The sequence below is a fragment of the Pyrus communis genome, chromosome 2 (assembly GCF_041283825.1).
Source record: "Pyrus communis isolate YQ-2024b chromosome 2, ASM4128382v1, whole genome shotgun sequence".
NCBI classification, from domain to species: domain Eukaryota; kingdom Viridiplantae; phylum Streptophyta; class Magnoliopsida; order Rosales; family Rosaceae; genus Pyrus; species Pyrus communis.
The window spans coordinates 25,983,618-26,001,159 of NC_142566.1; the positions used below are offsets into that span (position 1 = coordinate 25,983,618).

At 36.2% G+C, this 17,542-nt stretch overlaps 1 protein-coding gene and 1 long non-coding RNA gene across 13 annotated transcripts; one reads left to right on the top strand and one right to left on the bottom strand.

Annotated features, from left to right (window-relative positions):
• Positions 1 to 5,753: 5,753 nt before the first annotated feature.
• Positions 5,754 to 9,241, bottom strand: LOC137747665 (uncharacterized). 7 transcript variants are annotated; one of them, XM_088689661.1, is made up of 11 exons: positions 8,988 to 9,217; positions 8,760 to 8,821; positions 8,553 to 8,573; positions 8,333 to 8,465; positions 7,970 to 8,222; positions 7,754 to 7,858; positions 7,432 to 7,560; positions 7,216 to 7,265; positions 7,013 to 7,110; positions 6,639 to 6,923; positions 5,754 to 6,396 (listed from the first exon to the last, which is right to left on the bottom strand). In XM_088689661.1, the coding sequence occupies exons 2-11, from the start codon at positions 8,805 to 8,807 to the stop codon at positions 5,884 to 5,886; spliced, it is 1,635 nt and encodes a 544-aa protein (XP_088545787.1). In that variant the 5' UTR covers positions 8,808 to 8,821; positions 8,988 to 9,217; the 3' UTR covers positions 5,754 to 5,883. The 7 variants fall into 7 exon arrangements, with proteins under 7 accessions (XP_088545787.1, XP_088545779.1, XP_088545789.1 ...); XM_088689653.1 differs by having other exon boundaries at positions 8,553 to 8,576; XM_088689663.1 differs by having other exon boundaries at positions 8,760 to 8,826.
• Positions 9,242 to 11,724: 2,483 nt separating this feature from the next.
• On the top strand, positions 11,725 to 17,467 carry LOC137725329 (uncharacterized). 6 transcript variants are annotated; one of them, XR_011067507.2, is made up of 10 exons: positions 11,725 to 12,149; positions 12,581 to 12,634; positions 12,966 to 13,027; positions 13,278 to 13,362; positions 13,780 to 13,833; positions 14,228 to 14,370; positions 14,642 to 14,727; positions 15,625 to 15,682; positions 16,242 to 16,317; positions 17,171 to 17,467. It is a non-coding gene; the product is annotated as an uncharacterized LOC137725329 (long non-coding RNA). The 6 variants fall into 6 exon arrangements; XR_015958739.1 differs by having other exon boundaries at positions 11,727 to 12,149; positions 13,310 to 13,362; XR_015958740.1 differs by having other exon boundaries at positions 11,727 to 12,149; positions 13,310 to 13,362; positions 17,254 to 17,467.
• Positions 17,468 to 17,542: the final 75 nt, after the last annotated feature.

A 17,542-nucleotide genomic window follows, 5' to 3' on the forward strand; every position in this document is an offset into this window, starting at 1 on the left:
CTTTGCACATGGTGCAGCACACCATTCCAAAACCTTTATTTTTTTAATTATTTTTTTTCTTCTACTCTTTCACATGGTGCCAACGCACCATTCCAAAAGCCCAAACCCTTGTTTTCAACCCGTGCCCCCCCTCCAACGCACCCAAACCCTCGTTGCATCTCTTCCTCCATCTTCACCACCCCACCGCCGCCTCTCTTCCTCCATCTTCACCATCCTACCCACATCAGCCTTCATCAACGGTCCTGATCTTCCCCACTCCCTAACCAAACTCTCTCTCTCTCTCTCTCTCTCTCTCTCTCCCTCCTCTTTTCCTCCAAAACAAATCTCAAATCGTGCGATATGGGCACGCCAGTGGAAGGAGGAGGATAGTGAAGGGGTGAAGGCGGTGTGGGGTGCAGCGGCAGCTGCGGCGGAGAAGGGACTGGATGTCTGCCATTTGTCTGTGGGTGTTCATCAACCTCGGCGACGAATTCCGACGAGAGCCATTGAGTTCAAAACCTGGGTTTTACAATTTTTTTAATTTTTTTTAATTTTACTTTTTTTTTAATTAATATTTTATATTTTAATTAATTTTATATTATGGCTGACGTCGCCCTGACGTCAACCCACGTCACATTGCCTTCGGGCTCTCGGGCTGGCAACTCGTGCCGGGCCTTTCCCTAGGGCTCGCTCAGGCTCCATCGCTAGCACACGCTGGGCTTGGTTGCTCGAGCTTTCTGCCATTGTTCGCGGGCTTGTCCCTCGGGGGAAAGCACATGCTGGAAGTGCTCTGAAGACCACTAAACTATTATTTGGCTAAAGGGGCATCAAGTTACACAAATGTAGCCCCACTTTAGCCTGTTTTTGGGGCATAGCTCATCTGCAACAATAATTGATTCAACGGCTGATTTTGAAAACATCTAACAGTAGTGTAATTAATTTAAATAATAAAGTTAAAGTATAAACTTAAAACTAATAAATTATTAAATGTGCAATATTTAGCCCATTCGATTAGAGATAATATATGAATATAGCCTAATATTGATTATTTAAATTTTTTTTTTTTTTTTGTATGACTATAATTTTGAACGAGGCTATATTTAGTCATTTTGGTTGAAAATGACCTTAAGATTACCATACTAGGATGGGCTAGGCCTTTGTTGTGCACCACCCAATCCTGCCAATATATCTTTCCTTCTTTCCCCTTCTCCCCATAAGCATTACTCACCAACGATAATTAAAACTCTTCTACTTCTTCAGCCAACCCAGACTTCAAAATTTTTTGATTCATTAATCTCCCCATACCCCACAGCCATTGCCAGACCAACCTTAACAGCTAGACTACTGGCCTGCATAACCCTTCGGTGTACTCTTGGCTCATGCCTTGTTTTTTCTAGAGAATTTGCTGTGTTCTCAATTGTCATATGATGAGAAAGATAAATTTTTTTTAGTTTGTATGTAAACTTGATTTTTTTTAGAGAGTCTGTCATAGTCTCAATCCGTCGTGTGATGAGAGATATTAGGTATAGACTCAAATGTGTATCCAACAATTATTTTTTAGAGAAGCTGCCATATTCACGGTTTGTCACTTACCGAGTGAAATAGACGAATAGATTTATAAAATTAGTCGGTTTTTAGAGAAATTGCTCTATTTCCGGTTTGTCATGTGAATATGAGAAAAAGATACACAGTTGTGAAACACATTTGTTTTTTTAGAGAATTATCTATCCTATTCTCGATTTGTTATGTAATTAAAGAAATAGACATATAAATGTTTACAACTGACTGTAAAACAAAGAATCTTTCACATCCTCAATTATTACGATGAAAGAAATATACATATGAATGTATACAATTAGTGACACCTAAAAATCTCTCATTGTTTCAAAGTCCATTTATCCATTCCAAGCTATTACCATCTGATCAATAATACTGTAAATAAATTACCTATATTATAGTACATGTACGGTTTCATTGTTCTTTTCTAATAAAATGAGTCATGAGTGTCCTTGTAGTTGTTTCCACTTGCTAAAGGGGTTACTCAAATTAGGGCAAGTCAGGCTTCATGAATTGAGATCATTAATCATTTTAAATATTTTCATTTAAAATTAAACACAAACAGTATATGATAAAAACTGATAGCACGATGTACGATGAACGGACATGATTCACGGATCCTTAGGATCCTCACCAAAAAGATCCGGAGAGAATCATGTTGGCATTGATATTTTTATAAATATGCATATTGATATTTTCACTGATATCAATATATTAAACACCGGAGATAACATAATATAATCTAGTAATTAGAGCAATTAATTTCCATGGCAAATACTCTATTGCAGTCTTGCAGATGTCCAGTTTGTATATTCTTCTCTTCCACCATTGGATTTAAATCAAATAATAGATCACCATAATTTTCTTAAAACATAGAGTTTATTCAGAAAACGAGACTGGATACTTATAAAAAAAAACTTATCACCCTTAACACTATATAATTAAAAAAAAGAAGTCATTTCCACCATTATTTCGTAATTTAACGCGATATCTTTGATTTTTAGAAGATATCCATTAGTCTTGCAAGGCAAGCGAGCCTCGTAAAGTATGAGTTTTCTAATCATTGATCTGAAACGAAAACAAAAGCAAGCTGGAAACCACATATTTATTGCTAATTTGCCAAAAAAAAAATAATGCGGGCATCTATGGAGTACTAGAACAAAAAAGGCCTATATATAACATGGCCCAGCTGGGTTCATCAGTTTCATATATTGTGCTAGCAGCATCTGAACTCAACAGTGATTGACCGTTAAGGCAAGTCTAACGCAACAAACTTCGAATTAATTTTCAAGCTCCATTTTTATTTTTTTTTTATATAGATTTTTGTTTCATTTGCTTCATATTAGAAACCAAACTCATGCTTTCCTTCGAGCTAGCCCTACTTGTAGATATTTGAATTATTGGAAAATCGGACGAGTAAGAAATTAAAGTAAGTTCTAATGAGAACTTTACTACGTCCCAAATGGTCTTATAGGCATAGGTTTTTTAGGGTTCGGTTTGAATGAGATCAGATCATCAAGAGTTCGATTCTCTTCCAATCTTATATATCGGCGTAATGTTGATAAGGGTTCAATTATTAGGATCAAGTTAGGTCAAAGGGTTCGATTTTCTTCCTAATGTAACCCAAAGAAACAGAAAATACATGGCCTAAACCGAACGAAAAGTAATCGTTTTTCCAGAGGATGCTCGTGTAATTAAATTTATCTATTAATGGGACAATGAATCAACCACTCATGTATGCTGAATAAATTTGCTTTTTCATGCCTCCCCCACCTTGAACAAAGTACAGACTGAGACTTAGCTTATATATCAACGAGCTATAAGGCTCATTTTCCACATTGTTCTTCTTTTCTGCATAACTCTAAATGATTGTAACAATAATAATATAATGTGATGAAGAATGTGAGGTCCAAAACTAACTTCCCATGCATGCACCAATTGATTTTGTAGCATGTTACTACATTTATAAGAAATAGGTCGTTGAATAATTGTAGAGCTGGCCAGACTCGAAAACAAGATCTGCAAAAGATGTTTCGATTTGTTTCCATTCTAGTTTTGGAATTGGAACGTAGTTATCAATTGGGTCCGCTTTGCTAGCTAGGGTTTGCATGCATGCGTGCATCTTGCCTTCATGGCCACACGTACAATTTAATCGATTGAGTTTCATGGGCGGCCTGAAAAGCTTGAAATAATGTAACTGATAGTGGGGGTACTATATTCACTGGAAAGTGTCCACCAATATTCAACATATGGTTTTGATCCCAAATCAATGATACGTATACCTTTGGAGGGTTTAACCAATTTCACACGGGTCGTGTTGTGTTAAACCCATTATTTTAATGGGTTCTTATTAGGTGACTTGATAACAATTCGATTAGTTATTAGGTTGTGTCGTTTGAATTGTTTCATGTGAAATTGACGGGTTATACATGTTGTCATGCATTAATCATTCGCACAATGATGAGAACAATTTGCTCTTAAACTTCGACCAAAAAAAATTTTGCTTTTAAACCAGCATTTAAAAATTCTCTCTGCAAAAACAACATAATCGAAAACACAAGGAGTATTTATCTATTGGGTTTTGAAATGTAATTTGGATGTCCATTGACTAGTGCAGAAAGTGAGATTTCTCTTGGTTTTTAGGCCCTAAGAAGAAAAATAATGTTCTCGTGAACTGATCTAGGGTTTCAGTTTGATGGAAAGTGTGGTGGTTTGAACTTTTAATAGCTGCCACATCCATGGAAGCAATCGACATGCAAGCCAGAAAGTTATCCATCTCTTAACACAAAAAAGAAAGAAGCTTTTATTCACTGCTTCAGTTGCACCAGAAAATGTGATGTTATATCATGAAAATGAAAATTACAGCTACCTGAAACATAATTGTTTCAAGGGAAAACCCCAAAGTTTCAAAACTGAATTCTAATTAGTACTTTTCATGTTCACTAAAACCAGACAATTGGTTACTTTCCAACCGTCCATCTTTTGTGTTTTACTTCAAAGATCATTTCTAAAAAAATCCCCACATCCGAAATCATATGACCGTTGGATTAAATTTAGTGTTTATTTGTAAAATCGTATTTGCCTTTTTTTTTTTTTTTTTACTACAAATGAATGTCTTAATGGTTTTAGATTTATCTAATTTTTTTTTAAGAATGATCTATCAATTATGTATTAAAAATGAATAGTTTGGATCATTAATCTTGAAATACATTACGAAATCGGTCTTATAAATTGGTTGTTATTATATATATATATATATATATATATATATATATATATTAGTTTTCTTATATATGATAGTGTTCACGTTTGAGGAGTAGTTGTGCAGAGCAAGACCCATTGAGCCATTAAATATGTGGAGCCAACTGATTTTATTTTATTTTCATTTGAGCCAACTAGATAACTTCATGAATGTCGACCTTTAAAAATATAAATGCTAAGCTCTACTGTTCTTCAATCTCATACACATGCAATCCATGTGTCACCCATAGTTTTTATAAAGAAAGAAACTTGTTGGATTCTCTTAGGTTTAGAATTGGTTTTTCCTACCTTATGATATGGCAATGGATCATACTCTTTTATTCCTTTTATTTTTAAATCTTAAGAGAAACTCCACGATGCAAGGAAAAGTTTTATTAGTTAGTTTAGAAACATTACAATGAAGGGGACGTAAAATCTGACCTCAACTATAAAAATTCTCAAAGAAAATAAATATATCTCAAAAGAAGCTACATTTGGTGTGAGTGGCTTACGACTCGGTTTGCTTGTGGTTCTATGTTCAAATTCTCCTGTCAGTAGTTTAGATAAATTAAATGTAAATTGTCCTATCATTTGTTAAAAAAAAAAAAAAAAAAAGAAGCTATTTTTGGTATGCCTCTTAGGGTTCAATTGTTCATTAACAATTTCTGGGTTGTTGGCTAGGCTTTGTTGCTAACTTGCTAGTTCAATTAAGAAAAATTTGGGTCTTAGCTATTGGGTTGGTGACCTTTTGGGCCTACAAGAATTTATTGGCTTGGACTTATCAAATTTACTTGTTGATGGACTCAAACAAAATTTATTGTTAATTGGGCCTAGCAGATAGTTTTGGGCCTTATTATAAGGAGAGAAACATCGACTAAGCTATCTGATTAGGGTAATTCTCATATCGAAAAGAATTAATACAGAATTAATTGAAACCAAAATATAGGAAATTCCATGATTTTTGTTAGGAGACTAAGTAGGCAGTAGTTTTTCTCATTTACTATTGATTGCTGTGAATATATGTTTAAATAACAGAATGTATAGCAAATCAAAGCAAAAACAACATAAATAAAATGCTAAAGTAAAGAAATTGTATGAAGGATTAGATCAGTTCATAGCTTTTGCCTCTTCCCTTAACTTTCCAAGCTCTACAAGCAGAGTCAGAATAGCCTCACACATTTCTGAGGCATCAGCCTCACCTGGGTTCTTTTTCTTTGTAGAATAAACCATCCAGGCATGATCAAGCTTCCTGTCCGGTCTGACCACAACCGAACCTGGAACTTCAGCGTCACGGCAGGTCACTAACCCGTCACTCTTCTCCCCATACCGGAGTTGGAGATGAAGTGCAGTCAAAGCCATGGCAGCAGATAAAGGAATCACCACTGGCAGCTGACGACCTGCTTGAATGGTTTCATCTGACTCCTTATTGCCAAAGTTTGGTAGGGGAAGCCAGGGAAGCTCTGCATGCGCTATGTGTGTCATTGTTGCAAGGACGCCGGGAGCAATGCTGGCCTCAGAGTGGAAGGAAATCAGAGGAATTTGCTCTGCAGGAAGTTTGTGCTTCATGATAAACTCCTTTCGCTTCTCGTATGTAAGATCCTCTAGTGCCCGAATGTCACCCTACCAGCGTGACAGAGGGCAATGAACAAAACCCAACAAGATGGTTGAATGAAAAACTTTCCATGACTATGCATTTGGAAATTAGTGTAACAAAAATAAGCGTCACAAAACATTGATCAGTGAATAATTGAAAACAGAAGCGTATTAGGAAAGGCCTTAAAACATGTAGTACTAGATTGAGTTTATAAAATTCGAAAAAGGGAATGCCATGATGTTTGTGTTTGGTAAAAAGTAGCTATTACCTTAATTAGCTTGCATATCAAGAGCTCCATGATCCGGCGGGTTTCTTTGTCAGCAACCTGGCCTTCACGAAGACAATCAGAGGCCAATGGAGTGCCGCCGTATGGGCTCTGTACCAGTGCTAAACCAGCCACTTTGTCTTTTAAATCACACCAATAGGTTGACAATGCAGCTGCAGCATCCACACCACCTTTGCTGTGCCCTAGCAGCATAACACGCTTACCGGATCCCCAATATAGCTCCTCTATATATTGCTTGAGTTCCCATGCATTGTGTGCAACAGATGCCTTTGTACAAAAATAACATGAAAAGAGAAGACTAATATCATATTTTTACAAGTTCAGAAGATCCTTAAAAGTCAGTATTAAGTAATTACCTCGCTGTGAATTTTTGCAACATGGCACACTAGACCCATCTTCGAAAAGAATTTCTTAGTTCCAACAAAGTATAAGGGGCCGTGATTGCTAAAGAGGCCTGAAAGTTCAAAGTTCCTGTAACTATATGAGCAAAACGCTAAATGTGGATTGAATGGGTGAGAAGAACAAAATCAAAACTCAGGGAAAAGTAAATCTTCTGTACCGGGAATTAGTAGATAGACATATGAGCTGGGAAGTCGGTGCTCTCCATTCCTGAAGTATACAGCATGGCATACAAGCAATAAGAATATATAAACACATGAACACACTAGTAAACACAATTGATCAAATATCTGAACAGCACATAAAAACAAATTGAACTCAGTTCTTAACAGATCCAACCGTCTAGTGCAGTCGAGCTTATTATATTAGATGGTACCTAATTCCTACAAGCAATTCCAAAAATCTTGCTGTACCATCCTCCACACCAGGCATGCCGTCAGTGTGCTGCAACCATCCAATATCATCTGATGAGCCTCGCAATGATTTCTGTATTCGAGATGCAATGCTGACAAATGCAAAATGAATGTTAACCTACGAGAACCTAAAACAATGAATGATGAGATGTAAAAGCAACAAATTTCTTACTCGAAGTAAAATAAAATCCAATCTGAACTAAAACCAAAAGAAATGATCCATAGACTACGGAATATGGATTCATCAGTTCGCAATTTTGTATAACTAAAATCTGCTTGGTTTACCTACAAATTCGAAGATGAGTACATCTAACGTATGCCACAGAGCTTCTGCAACAAGACATTGCCAACCTCCATGCAAATTGTAAACCATGTAATGGCAGTAGTAACCTACATAAGGATGAAGCAACAGATTAAATATTTAAAATTTATCATTCAGTTTAAAACTTAAAAGTAGATGGGATCATGGTGTTTTCTCGTAATTGGACCAAATGGTATTACCCTTTAAAGATGAACGGGACTACTGCATAACTGGAATTGGCTGCTACAATTTCAGCTCTAGCGTCTTCCCTGGGCTCTGAGGCTCTTTCACAGATTCCAGGGTTTCGACCGGAAATACAAGAGTTTGAAGACGATGAACAACCTTCAGCAAAAAAATTACAAACACCGTGTCTCAATGATCTTAAATGCTGTCCAGCAGAATTGACCAGCAAATCATCTGAACATCTATCAGCATCTCTATGTGCGAGATCCTCTGCAATAACACCATTTCCAAATCCATTCATTATGTTATGAGAATATAACTCGGCATCAGTATAAATTATGCAACTATGCATACATGTAAGCATAGAAAAAACTACTCACCGATAAATTGAACAAATCGATGACTAATGTAACTAGCCAATTTCAATAGACGGGTGAAAATGTCATCCATCGACGAATACAATCCCAAGCTATCGAAACGAAAACTCGTGTTCCTCACGGTATCATTATAAACCTGATACAATTACCTATATTAGCACCTTAAACACAATGTTTGAAATCAAACTGACACAAAACTACAGATAGATGTTAAAAAACAAACTTTAAAGATATGGACCGGAAGCTGCTTCCGAATTTTGGCATGTTGATGTAGATCAGATGGCGGAAAGGATTGAAGATTAAGTCGAAAGGCGAAAAAATAAGAGTTACAAACTTACAATAGAGGAGAGATTACAAAATATACACTCACTCACAGAAAAAGTAGAGATCGTCTGCAATAATGCAGAATTGTGAAGTTGAAAGTACTTACTGTGACAGGCATTTCAGATATATCATTCTCAAAAGCCACATCGCCCATTAACTCTTTGAATCCTGAACTTACAACAAGAAAACTTAAAAGGTTGGAACTTTGACACAATTAAGGTACAGCAACAAAAACCAGATGAGCAAATCAATCATATGGAACAAAAAACATAACAAAACAACTCCATTGTTGCAAAAAAAATGCAAGTAAAATAGCAGAAAGATTTCAACTTACAGTCAAAGGAGGACGATATGAAAACCCCAGAAGCAGGTTCCTGTTCAGAAGCAAAGCCACTTGAATTTATAGAGGGAAGAGCGAGGGACAAGTATCTACAGACCCCATTTCCAATGAAGTCCAAACTAAATTTCGAAGTTGAAATCAAATAAGTGAAGTTAATGAATGAGAAGGACAAGAGAGAGAAGTGGATTAGTGGAATATTGGGAATGGTACCAACCGAATGAGAAAAGAGCTGTCGTGGGGGATGCAATGGAGCAATAGATTATCGTTATCCAGTACCTTTATTTCGTGGATGCTCTGGCCCACCATAGGACTTTAACAGCAGCCAAGGTGGCAAAGGAAAATAACTCATTTTCGAGATGTTAGAGTGTTAAATTTACAATATTGTTATAATGACTTCTGTTGTATTAGTCATTTTTAAGCGGAGATGCATGATGAGTGAATTAAACTTGACGTTTTTGTATAACATGGTCCAATGTCTGTAGAATGAAGAAATGATGGAAATTTTTAGTATCAATTGAAGGTAGAAAATGCTTTAGTCTATAAAAACCACGTCCTACCATTTTTATGAAAATTAGAAGAGAAAGTCGTCTTCAAATTGGCAAAAATGTATGAGTTGACATTCATTTCGTCATTCAACAAATGAGTATTTGAAAAACTAATAAAAAAATAAAAACATTGGCAAACGGAGAAATAATTTTTAAACTTCCGCCATAACAGTAAAACCCAGAATTTGAGGATCGAAACTCGGAAGCAGTGACAATTGTAGGGTAATTTGGAGCCTCACTAATTCTGGAACCTTCTCCGTGAAAACTGCTTATCTCTCTCTCTTTGGCGATGATGATATCATTCCTTGGAAATGGAATTTCATTTGGAAACTCAAGCTCCCACCCAAATTAGTGACTTTTCTTTGGACTATCGGCCATGGGAAAATTCTCACCAATGTGCAGAGAGCTAGAAGAGGTTTTACTAATAACCCGTGTTGCCCAATTTGCCCTAATATTGAGGAATCAATGGATCATATTTTTAGGTTTTGTAGGCATTCCCCTTCCTTTTGGAACGGTGTTGGAATCCCTTCTGAAGTTGCCCATTCCTTTGCTCTTGATTTCCAGAGTTGGATGGCCATAAACCTTAGGACACACTGTTCTACCATTCATGGGTTACCCTGGAATCTAATCTTTGCTTCAACTCTATGGTATTGCTGGAAAGGGAGGAACAATCTTGTCTTCAATGAGGGTCAACAACCGCCTGGCTCACCCCAGAAGTTCATTGTTCAATTTGCAAGGGATTGGTATAATGCCAACAAGTGTTCTTCTAGTAAGCCTCCTAGACAAATCATCTCAATCCATTGGATCTACCCGCCAATTGGTAGATATAAAATCAATACAGATGGGAGTTGTAAGGATCCATTTAGGCACATAAGTGCTGGAGGTTTGATTCGCAATTCTGAAGGGGATTGGATTAAGGGATTTGCTGCTAATTTAGGCAGAGGAACCATCATGGAAGCTGAGCTTTGGGGTGTTTTCATGGGCCTCTCTATAGCTTGGGATGAGGGATGCAGGGATGTAATCCTTGAATGTGATTCCTGGGATGCTGTTATTTTGATCCAAAAACCTATTCTGGATTCGCACCCGCTCTACAACCTCATTATTGACTGCAAAGAAGCCATCGGAAAAAATTGGAGATGTGAAGTCACTCATATCTATAGAGAAATGAACGCCTCAGCTGATCACATGGCTGACTTGGGTCATGGGCTACCTCTTGGCCTTCATGTTTTTGTTTCTCCTCCTACCACTGCTAGCAATTGTCTAGTTTCTGACTCTATTGGCAGGGCCCTCCCTAGGGCTGTTCTTGTCTGATTTTTTTCTGTTTTGTTTGCCGGGCTTTGCCCTCCCTTGTACCAAAAAAAAAATTGTAGGGTAACAAAGGGGACAAGGTTTGAACATTGAAGATAGAGAAGTATACGTGGTACTTTTCTGGTGTGTGCAGAAAACAGTCAGCGAGTGGAACAGCTGGGACCCACCAAGAAGACGTCGATGTCTCTCAGTGACTACTCAAATCAAAATTCAAAGTGGATAGCTCGCTCGTGCGTGAGAGAAGAGGAAACACGCGGCGTGTTGGGAACGAACTCTTTTGGGTTGGCGTGGAGACATCTCGTTGCTCAATGAACCATGCTGGGAATCCTACGTCAAACTCAGTCACCGAGCAATTTACATGTCATGGAACACTGTTACGTTGATTTTGTCGGTCCCAAACCCGGATAAAGGAGGAAGAGGGCGTCAAGTAGTAAACAGTCGGCATTTTTATTTTACGTCAAATCATGATAATTACTTTAGTCTAAAGAAGCTGGCAAAATTGCACTGTAGAAATGAACAGTGTTTTGTAAGACATTTCAGTTTATTTACAAGACTACCACTGGCCCTCTCTGCCGTTAGTCTTGATGCATACGTGTTGATGATCGTGGGAAGGAAGAACGATGGTAAAGGCGGTCTTTTTCGTTTCCTTCTCAAACCCTCCTTGCCTCTTCCGTCTCACAGACCCGACGAGAACGACACAGACGGTCTCGCTTCCATCCTATCCTCCTTTCACCGCCGTCTGCCTTCCCTCGCCTATGTCGTCTTACTCCATCGTTTGCGTCATGGAGGCCCATGCGTGGTTTTTTGGGTGGGGATTTCAGATTTCAAGGGGGAGAAAGGCTGTGCTTCGTTTCAATCTGGTCTTGGTGAGTATCGTGATCCCAACTCTTTGTTATTATTAGTTCAATTTCTCTGTTCGAGTCACTGCAGAGTTTTCTGTCACTTAAAAGCAGGAGTCGCTTCGGCTCTTCATTGTTCAGCAGCTGCACCTGAAACGATTTGATTTGATTACGAGTCTTAATCTGTTTGAATAATTATATATATTGTTTGGCTGTCTGCGATACAAATTACCACAAAACAAGAAAGATTTAGTCACAAGTAAATAAAACTATAATTCTCTCTTAATTAATGCTGCAAAATCTGTGTTGGGTCAATAATTGCAAGCTATTTTTTCCGAGAAACAATCAGATTATTGGATCTAAGTTGCTAATTGTTTTAATTTTGAGGCTTCAATAAAATCAGCACCCACAACTGGAGGAGTCAAGAAGCCTGACCGCTACCGACCTGGAATCGTCGCTCTTCGGTAAGTTTTCAACACAATATAGTTCAAATCCTCTGAATCATGTTCTTGAATTTTACAATTATGTATCGTGTTCTTTGCATTTCGTTATCCGAACTCTATTCGTTGAATTTGGTTACCTAAATCGTGCCTAATATTTGATGTGGCCAGTGGCTTTGTTGTATGGCTGGCTGATGTGATTTGGGAGTGTTTTTAGTTAATGGGAGACAGGGGACAAAGGCGTGGGGCAGCGAAGTCACGTGGGATTAGGAATTTAGGATAGTAGAGTATTTGCTAATTTATAGGATTAGAAGTCTTCCTTTAGTTTTGTCTTGGTGTGATGAAAAAGAAAAAGGCTGAGTAATTTTAACTCCTGTTTAAGGTAATAACATGTGAATTGTTCTCAGGTATATTGGAACTAAATTTTTCATGATGCTCTTTCCTTTTCTTCTCAGTGAAAAAACATACTAAAGCAACAACATTATGGTGGTGGGAATAAGCGTTCTCAGGTATGTATGGATGTGTGATATGAATTAGCTGACTGGTGTTGAAACATCAGTCAATAAAAAACAGATAGGATCTCAAATATTATACATTAATCCATACATAATGTTTTTGTTATCTGCCCTGCATCAAGATGAGAAAGGCCTTCTTTATTTCGGGCTCAATTATTAATTGAAAACTCATTCATATTTTTTCATAGAAATTCCGTCATTATGCACTGCTGTTTAATTGCTCTTTTTGGGTTTTCTAGCCAAAAAGTAGGTCAGTGTATATTTATTTAGCTCCCCTGATTTTCTTTTTTAATTTATTTTTTGTTTGTTTTGTTGAGTGATGCAGTTTGATCGAATCAGGTTGAATTGAATAATCCTTGAAGTGACAAGAAGGAGCTGACTGAGCAAGTAATAATTCTTAATTACTTACATGTTTTCATTTTAATTTATGATTTGATTGGCCCTCATAGAAATTTCGAGCTCCATAATTGTTGGACCATTGATGTGTTATGAGTATTGATTAGTGTAGTTGTGTAAATATAGTGTATGGGTGTTAAGTAATTCAGATGTTATAGATGATCTCAGAAGGGAAGGGGTATCCCCTTCTTCTTTTTTCTCTTGAACTCTCTCTATCACAAAACTAAAACATGGCCGCCAGTTTTCTTATCCTTTAATCGCCGATCTCCTCAGGTTTGCCTCAAGCTGGTGAAGGAATCAGGGTAACAGAGCCCAGACTATAAGAGGTATTTCACATCCCTTAATTTTTTATTTTATTTTATTAATTTTAACCAGATCTGAGAATTTCTAAGTCATGGATCTATGAATAGTGTGTGTTGAGTCTCTGAGCATCTCTATTTTTTTTTTTTTTCATCAAATGGTCTCTGTAGTGTATCTGTGTGTTTGTGCATCCATGTATGAATATGATCTCTGCAAGCTCATTATTGTCCTGGGAAACCACCTAATTATTGATACCTTGCTTTCTACGTACAATGTTATCAAGTTCTATTTTCTAGATTTCTGATTTTGGTGGGGAGGGAGTGCTAATATAGTAATTTTCAGGTATTTTGTGTCTTTTGGGTAACTTTGTGATATGCAGTTGATTTTAGGAATTGATTTATGGTGGAATGCACTGACATAAGTTATTGTTTTTGTTAATGCAGATGACGGAAATTGACCCGAGTTCAAACTGAAACAATATGATTATTTTGGTTATGGTGAGAACTCAGAACCCTTTCTTAATCTTTCCTGTTTTTGGAATTGAGAAATTGGGTTAATTTTATGATGATTCACCGAGAGTTTGTTAATCGCTTTAATGCATATGAGATAGGGTTTCTGCTTTGTAGGATCTATTTATGGTCTTTAGAAATTGCTTGATTTGGTATTGTCAAATGGTATATGAATTTCCATGTTCACTTTGTCAGTATGTTGTTGTAGTAGTTTAATTGGATGCGATATAAATTGAGGTGTTGACATGAAATTGGACACAGGTAGTTTTCCTTGATTTCACGGGATAAAGTTGTAGTTTGATTTAGGCTATAAATGATAACCAAATTAAGTTGAATGAGTTGTCACAATCAGAGACGGCTGATGGCATTTTGAACTGCTTAGATACAACTGAAGTGGAGAAGGATAGCTCAGTGGCTTCCTAAGGTGCAATGCTACTTCAGAATGCTTTAGTTCAGAAGCCGGCAGAATCAAATGACAATCTTGGGCCAAGAAAGAAATCATTATCTGATATTGGGAACCTACTGGTATGCTTCATTATCCTTTTTGAACCCTGCTTTATTTTTCTTAAATAACTAAAATGTTTTATAGTGAGTACTTTGTTCTCTGCTCTATTAATTTTCTTACCCTTATATGGGACTGTTTGCGCTTCAGAAGTATTTTTTTAAGGTACTTATGACTCCTAATTGCCATTTTGCATTCAAAATATACTCTTATTGCTTGCTGGGGTTTACCCCTTGGAGCATTTCATTTTGTTTCTCCTTACTCTCTGACTAAAAAATTTTAAACCCTATATAGGTGAATGCAGACGCTGCAAAACCTGCCTTAAAGAACTGTAGATGCTGAAGACAAAAAAGAAGCAAAGGATACATTGCAAGCATAAGGTTGAGATATGGAAGAGAACATTATTCTTCATTTGCCTACGCTTTTTACTACAAATTTAATTTAAATGCTTGAAACTTACAGTGTCATATCATAATTCAATACAAATATATTTGGATTATTGGATAAGCATCAGCCAATTGGAAGGTTATTGACTTTTCTTATAAAGAAGTCAAAGTCATCTTCTCATTTTTGACGTTGAAGATTTGGTTGCATTTTAATATTTATAGGCCAAGATGAAAGAAAAAGATTAGGCTAATTGTTTATGAGCCCTTAAAATCTATAGTGACCTATTGGAAATTATATGATAATTTAGATGTCCTAAAGGTTAACGTGCCAAGTCGTTATGCTGGCACTATTCTGTTTTAGTATTTGTTGGATTAGAATGTACTCATTGTTTTAAGTGAGTATTATTTTTGAACTCTTATGGAGCTTCTTTGGCATGGTAAGTTAAGTTGCATATCCTTTTTTTCGTTAACGGAATTCATTATCTTGCTATATTGGCAATTAGCAGTGTGTGCCAATTGGTAAACTGTACGAATACATGTGTGGAAGTTTGAATTGTACAGATGAAAGTGAATTTTAACAACTCTAACGATTGAATTTGTAACACAGTTTAGCAATTTTTTTCAAAAGCTAACTATTTCTGCCAAATACTCAAGTATTATGTCTTCTACTTTTCTACTTTCCTTTTTCTGTGTTTTCCCCATGTAGTAGGCTGATTACATGAAACAATGAGTATAATATTGATGATGCTATATGATCTACAAATGAATGGTTTCTTATAGCATGCATATCCATATATAGCAAGCAAAGTTTCACTTAATTGCTTATTATATTTGATTTGAGTTAAACTTGAATTTCTGGATTTTGACTTTTAGTTTGCTTCTCTGTTGCAGAGTTGGCTTCATTTCATTCTAGTGACTCTTTAAATAGGTCCAAGAACTCACTAAATAGGTAATTGTCTTATATCTTCTTCCCTCTTTGTGTTTATATTTATTTTTCCTGTGTTGTGTTCGAATATGACAAACAAGAACTACAAGGGCAGCTAAGAATATCCAGCAATCCATTACCGGTTGAACAATTAATTGGCCATATATCTTAGTACAGTTAGGTCAGGTTTTTTGGGGATGGTTGTCTCTCTATATATTTGTTTCATTTTCTCTCATTTTGGGTATTCTTCTCTGTTATGTGTATTTATTCTTTGTTTTAAGGTCAGTTGCTTATTTTTATTTTATGTTTTTTTTTTTGTGGGTTTTCAATTCGTTAATTTGTGACTTTGTTTAGATTTTAATTTCTTCTTTCGTTTATGATTAAATCGACGTTGGGTTTTGGTTGTTGAAAATATGATTTTTTTTGCTTAAGCTTCTTGGCGTTTTTCTGGGATTTTTAGGCTTTCAGTTGCAAGGGTAACAGAACCCTAAAATCCCAGAAATCGGTATTGGTATTTGTATTAATGAATTTCCATTTCTCTCCCAAAACAATTTGTTAATTGAAAATTGTTTTCTTTCTGCAGAAGGTGGTAGTGAAATTGGATTTACATAACGACGGAGAAAATAAAAAGGCCTTGAAAGCAGTCTCCAGCCTTACAGGTATCGATTTTTTCTTTTAAGCATGTTGGTTTAATTTGGCTCCGTGAAAAACTTAGAATATAATAAAAATGTAAAAACAATTCTGAATTATTTTTCATTCATCAGGACCCACTAAGTTCTTTGTACTGGTTGATAAGTTAATGAAAATTTGTCAAGTTTTATGTTTTTATGTATGCTTATTGTGTATAAAATGATCCGTGTCTGTAAAAATTGAACCTTTGGCTTATTTCTGTTCAAAAATTAAATTTTTCGATCTGCTTTTTCATATTGTGGGATGATTATTTTGTAAAAACTTGACCTTTGGCTCATACATGTGTAAACCTGAGGATTTGGAGTTGTTTTCTTTGTTGGTTATGAATTTTAGGTGACTAAATTGGTGGTTTCGTATATTAAGTTAAGTTACAAAGTAGATTTTTCCTTCGTTTTGGAAAAGTCTGTAGCGAAGTTCCTGTTCATTACAATATTATGATTTTGATAAGAGCTTTGTCTACATGTTTTTTGTTGAGTAATGGTTTACTTGGTTAGAAGAAACTCTTTGAGGTTATGTTAAAATCTATTTTGTGGATGAATCTAATTAGTTAAATTTGTCGGGTTTAAGTTATGTAAGAAATTTAATTGCAAAGTTGAGTCTTTTTTTTTCTGAGTTATGTTAATAATTCTACCTAAATTTTTTGTAAATTCATGGTTGGGTTTAAGTTATATTATTAAACATGGATCATTAAAGTCTCAGTACAACTGGATGTTTGTTTACTTGCACAAATTTTTTGTGCATAGAAGTTTGTTTCTGCTTCTCAGGTTCTTTGTCCCCGTGTTTATTATTTGTGTTTTTCTCTATTCATTTGGGCTGTCTCAGTGATTGAACATCTTAGTCAAGGTTCTTTCCCCATCATTTCAAGCTAGATTAGCTGATGAGTGATGCTCTTTGTACTGGTGCAGTACCATTGGTGCTCACTTTGTATTTTTCCAGTCACTATATATCTGCTCAACTCTTGGGGGTCAATTATTTGCCAGTAGGAATGTTTAATTGCTTGATCAATGATTTCGATTCAATTTGAAGAAGAAATAGTACTTTTGTTCACTAGGGATTGAGACTCACATATGAGTAAGATGTCCCAATTGTTCATTGATTCTTAGGTGCTATGTCTTTTTAGTTGCTTTTTGTAGAAACTATTCATGCCTATTGCGCCTAATACATTCAAGTCCCGCGGCAACGCGCGGGCATATT

Excerpts from the sequence above, each read along its gene's own strand:
- LOC137747665 (XM_088689653.1), bottom strand. The coding sequence starts at position 8,807 with ATGGGCGATGTGGCTTTTGAGAATGATATATCTGAAATGCCTGTCACA. Across the intron at positions 8,577-8,759 it reads TATCTGAAATGCCTGTCACA|CAGCTTCCGGTCCATATCTT; the intron begins GTAAGTACTTTC and ends AAAATTCGGAAG. Across the intron at positions 8,466-8,552 it reads TTCCGGTCCATATCTTTAAA|GTTTATAATGATACCGTGAG; the intron begins GTTTGTTTTTTA and ends TAATTGTATCAG.